The 5,298-nt window shown below is 34.0% G+C and overlaps 1 protein-coding gene and 1 pseudogene across 2 annotated transcripts; one reads left to right on the top strand and one right to left on the bottom strand.

Moving 5' to 3' along the window:
- The first annotated feature begins 969 nt into the window (after window positions 1–969).
- Window positions 970–3,026, top strand: LOC134239379 (spore germination protein 270-11-like). 2 transcript variants are annotated; one of them, XM_062721554.1, is made up of 4 exons: window positions 970–1,092; window positions 1,321–1,358; window positions 1,673–1,767; window positions 2,035–3,026. In XM_062721554.1, exons 3-4 carry the CDS (start codon window positions 1,674–1,676, stop codon window positions 2,817–2,819), a joined length of 879 nt encoding a protein of 292 aa, XP_062577538.1. In that variant the 5' UTR covers window positions 970–1,092; window positions 1,321–1,358; window position 1,673; the 3' UTR covers window positions 2,820–3,026. The 2 variants fall into 2 exon arrangements, with proteins under 2 accessions (XP_062577538.1, XP_062577539.1); XM_062721555.1 differs by lacking the exon at window positions 970–1,092 and adding an exon at window positions 1,112–1,169.
- Window positions 3,027–3,501: 475 nt separating this feature from the next.
- On the bottom strand, window positions 3,502–4,960 carry LOC134239378 (putative nuclease HARBI1; annotated as a pseudogene).
- Between the last annotated feature and the right edge of the window lie 338 nt (window positions 4,961–5,298).

The following is a 5,298-nucleotide window of genomic DNA, read 5'->3' as shown; positions in this document are numbered from 1 at the left end:
TGCCACAACATAAATGGTCTCATTCACTAAACAAGCTAATTCAGAGAATCTGCGTCTCCCTTTTAGGAAAAAATCATGCACAAATTTCATTAAAAAAGGGGATGTCACGGGGCCATATGGTGGATGGAGTTATGGTATAAAATTTGATTGTAAAACGAAAAAATGTTTCTTTTGATATTGACTGGAAATGAAATTTTTACACACACTCCCAGAGAGATGTGAATTTAATACCTTGACCTTTAAATGTCAAAATAAATCTATAGGTGTCTTCCTTTCAGCATATGTTGTGGTGGTATAAAATTTCATTTCTAAAGCTGAAGGGCTTATCGAGATATTGCACGGACACAAAGGTGTTCAAACAGACATTATAAGCTTGATGTCATTACCTTGACCATTGACATTTTTACCTCAAAATCAAGAGGAGTTTTCCAAAGTGAGTTGTTTAAAATTTCACTACAATAGCTCAAGGGCTTCTCGAAATATTTCACGGAATTGAAAGTGTTACAGACAGAACTACAGACGTCAGGGGCAGGGAAAGACAGGCAGACCGAAATAAATAATATCCTCCTTCCAGCGGGGGACATTACAAACAAGCAAGCTCAGCCAGTTGTTTCTCTTCCCGAAGTATCCGTTGTATGCTTTAACAAGTCAGTTCGCTAAATTGCATCGGGATCGAAATGATATAATGAAAACGAAAGTAAATTAATAATAAAAATCTCAAAATCTGTATTAAACCAATGTTTATGTCGTAGATTTAAATACATAATGATAAATAAAATACCTTCAACATACTTTCCAAAAGACCTTCAATTAAACACTGTGCACATATGAATTCATACCACTGTATGCCTATTAAACTGCGTAGGACACATTTCGGCTGACTTCGATCATGAGGACTTGAGTAACTGTTGTTGAACTAGAGTAACATCGAACCCGATATAGTGGCTGACTTCGATCATGAACTTGAGTAACTATTGTTGAACAATAGTAACATCGAACCCGATATAGTTTAACTGGAGTGACGTAATTTTTCTACCATAGTTCTACCCTCGTGTTTCCGTTGGTAGATCGAGTTAAAGATGGCGCCGATAGGTGAGAATTTACTTTATGCAACTAAATACATTTACTTTTTATTGTTTTTCTTTAGTTTTTTTTTTCATTTCGCAAAGGTTGGTTTTAGCTTCAAAATATTCCGGCGATATTTTTGTGTAATTTGGTTGTAATATAAAGGTGGCATAATGGAATTTTGACAAAAATATATTTTAATTTTAAACTACATGATTCAAAAGACATGTGTTGTCATTTTTCATTTTTTTTTAGATTAGAGGAATATCCACTACGATACATTAGATAGTCAGGTTAGTAAAGGTTACTTGTAGTAATGTGCTACTTAATTTACACTGATTTTTCCTCATAAACTTGAAGATTGGGGGGGGGGGCTTTTTCTGTCTTTTTATTCATACAAACTTGACTGTAACTGAAAAACTAGAAGAGATAATGGTGTTACAATAGCTCTGTCTTAATATTTATTTATGACTTAAGTTGTCCTACAAATAACATTCCCAAATGCACTGAATTCAGACTAGAGCAGTGAAGAGTATAAATTAAGTACATGTAGTTAATAATAACAATTATATAAAATTCATTGATATTCAATATTTTTTTCCTTCAGAATGCCAAAACTAATAATAAAAGGAGCTAACGGTATTCAGCTTGATATTGAATGTGATGAAGCAACGAAGCAGTCTCTTTTGAGTGGGGATACAGGTAGGAATCAGTACTGCTTTTGTTATTTGTAATCTTCTAAGTAAAGGGTCTACGTCAAAATGATTTATGTCAGCAGATATTCACATATCAGTCTAATAAAAATCAGGTCTTTTAATCCCTTTCTGTGTACAGACGTGTATTAATGCTGGCAGATCAAAGGATAAAATTTTAATCAAATTGATTACATATATATAATCAAAATTTTCTTAATAATTTGTGATTATTTATTGAAAAAATATTAATAGGGAATAATGCATTCTTTCTTAGACCCACAATTAAAGGACATGATCGTCCAAATGCTGATTAAACAGCAACGTCCTGAGCCCCAGGCATCACTAGGTTTGGCAAAAACTTTACAACAGTCAACCCAAGGAACACCTTCAGCAACATCAAGCACAGGTAATTCCAATCCTAAGTCACAGTTGAAAGCATCAGTACCAGGTTCATCTTCCACCAGCCCTCTTCAACCAGCAGCTCCTCCCCATTCAAGTGCGTCCCCATCCTCAAGCGATGAATCTTTGAATGCAGGTGTCCACTTATGGACAGATAAGCAAGAGGACTTGCTTGTCCACCTCCGTCATGACAGGCAAGACTTGTTCGAAAAAAACAAAAATCATGTGAGTTTGTGGACTCAGATCTCAAGAGACTTATCCAATGCTTTCAAAGTAAAAATAACACCAACACAGGCCATAAACAAATACAACAATCTTAAGAAAAGATGGAAAGAAATAATCGATTCTGGAACTGGTACTGAGAGGAAGTATTTTAGATTAAAAGAAGACTTTGATCTTATGTATGGAACAAGACAATCTACAAAACCTGCTTTCACAATCGACAGTTCAAGTAGTGATTCCATTGAATGTCCCACTCCCTCCCATGCTGAAACAGTCACTAAGTCAAAGAGTCCAAAAAAAAAAGAATTGTTGGAACAGCTTGATGCAAAAGAAGAAGAATTTAATGATAAAATTGAGAAATTCCATGCTGAAAAAATGAAAAGGATGGACAGATTCCTGGATTTGTTCGAGAAGAGTATTGAAAAAAATGAAAAATAACGTATTTTTATACTCAGACAAGACTTAATTGAAAGTGCCATAAATAGAGTTTTGATTTGACAGAAGTTTACATAGGTTAGATTAAATTATGGTGTGGAGTTACACACCTGGTTAGGTGACTTTTTCTTAAAAAGACTGGTCTTTTTTGTAGTATGTTTGATTTATCATGTTATAAAGTTACATAGGTAAATTACTTTTATTTATGCAAGGCACTGCTGATCTTAAATGACTTAAAGGCCTGTTGGTATGAGATTTTTTTGTCATCATATCATTCAACTGGGTTGTGGGCATCTAATTTTTTTATATATATATATTTTTCTACAGTTGTTAAATTTTGTTTTTGATTTTGTTTTTTTTTATTTTATTATACATAAAAATATGTTTTTTTGTTACAATCAAATGTTTGATATAAAAAATGGTTGAAAAACAAATTCTTGTGTTCTGTAGTGTTTTGAGACACTTAATTATCATAACAAATGTTACTGCAGTGTATCTGCTGCAATGCCAAAATGAAACTGTTGGGTGTAATATTGTAATAAAATCACTTGACATTTATTTCAATTCATTTTCATATATAATTTTAAATACTAGTACTAGTTATAATATCCAATATTTTAAGAATCAAAATTTGATTTTAAAAAAAAAGAAAAGAAAAACTGAAAATTGATTATCTTTTATTTGGTTAACGAATATTTACTAGTTGGAGTCTACGAACAACCTCAGCATGACCATTCTGATAAACATTTTCAAACTGATTAGGATGATTGTCAATATCCTGCTCAATAAATCCATCAATGTCATCATTATACTGGACACATAGGTTATGCAACACACAAGATGCATAAATAAGGGTACAGATTTCTCTGTGACTGTGCAGAGGTATATCACGTAATCGCCTGAATCTTCCTTTTAAATGTCCAAATGTCCTTTCCACGTTTTGTCTAACACTGGAGAGTCTCTTGTTAAATTTAATTTGCTGTCTTGTCAGTTGTCCAATATTTTTTAATGGCGTGATGAGCCAATTCCTAAGTGGATAGGCATTGTCACCTACTATGTAGGAATTAGGAGTTATTAGTTCTCCTGCCTCAGCTCTGCGGTATAATCCAGAGTTTCTGAGAACTCGTGCGTCATGGACACACCCAGGCCAACCAGTATAGCAGTTCAAAATTTTCAAATTGTGGTCCACAACAACCTAAATATCAATAATGAAAACTGAATAAGTATAAAAACTGATATAAATTAAGATGGAACTAATATAACAAAGTATGTTTTCAAAATTGTAAACAAAAGTGACATATCTCCAACACATTAATTTTACCTGTAACTGAATGGAAGGGAACCCTTTCCTATTATAATAATCTTTCTCTCCTTGCAGTGCACTCGAAAGTTGAATGTGTGTTCCCGTCAATAAAACCTACTATACCTGGGAGTGAACACACATCCTGAATTTCTGTTGCAGTACACTGTTGTTGTGCAGGGGATGGCCACTGTATCACCTGTTAAAAAACTTTCACAATGTACTTGTACCTCTTACACAATTGCTTTTTTTTTTCAAATGTTAAATTAATTTAAGTTTTCACAATGTCCCATAGAGTGATGATTTGTTTTTTTCAATTTGAATTTATCAGTGTTCATCGATCACAACTTTTCACTACTGAAGACAAGAAGCTTTTTTTGGTTATTTTACTTACCCTGTCACCAAGCTGCACAAGTGCATCACAAACATCTTTAACAATGCCATGTACTGTCGACATTGAAAGTCCAAAAACATGTGCCACCTCTCTCATGGATGATTTGTTTGCGATGTACCATAAGGCAACTAACATTTGCCTGTCCGGGGGCACATTCATCTGTGGACCGTGGCCGTTTCTATAGAGAGTGTTGGATAGTTCATTTAACATGGATGTAAAGAGCTCTCGAGATACTCGAAAATGGGTTTTGAAGTCATCCATATGTTGCGGTTCGTTCATCAACTCCACCACGTTTAAAACATACCCTTCTACTTTTGGAACGCTGTCTCGCTTTGAAGAATATTGAAATATAACATTCTTCTTCCTTTCTGTACATTCATGGACATGTACGCACTCTATTTCACTCTCATCATTAAAAATTTCTAAGAATAAATAAAAAAATACAGCCATTGACAGCCATTGTTTACAACTACAGTTTAACGAAAGTAGATTCGATCAAACCAGCAATTGGCGCATGCGCTGTTTTACTTTCGTATTTAACTATAGTAAGTGATCGAAGTCAGTCAGTATAACTGGAGTGACGTAATTTTTCTACCATAGTTCTACCAACGGAAACACGGTGGTAGAAATATGGTAGAAAAATTACGCCACTCCAGTTAAACTATATCGGGTTCGATGTTACTCTAGTTCAACAACAGTTACTCAAGTTCATGATCGAAGTCAGCCTTCACGATCAGATGCGAACCAGTTTAATTACTGCGAACCAGGTTTTAAAAAATATTTAAAAC

Source organism: Saccostrea cucullata, unplaced genomic scaffold (assembly GCF_032062105.1).
Source record: "Saccostrea cucullata isolate Sc308-1 unplaced genomic scaffold, CSIRO_AGI_Scuc_v1 ctg11888, whole genome shotgun sequence".
In the NCBI taxonomy this organism is placed as follows: Eukaryota; Metazoa; Mollusca; class Bivalvia; order Ostreida; family Ostreidae; genus Saccostrea; species Saccostrea cuccullata.
This window is presented reverse-complemented; position numbering and strand designations above follow the sequence as displayed.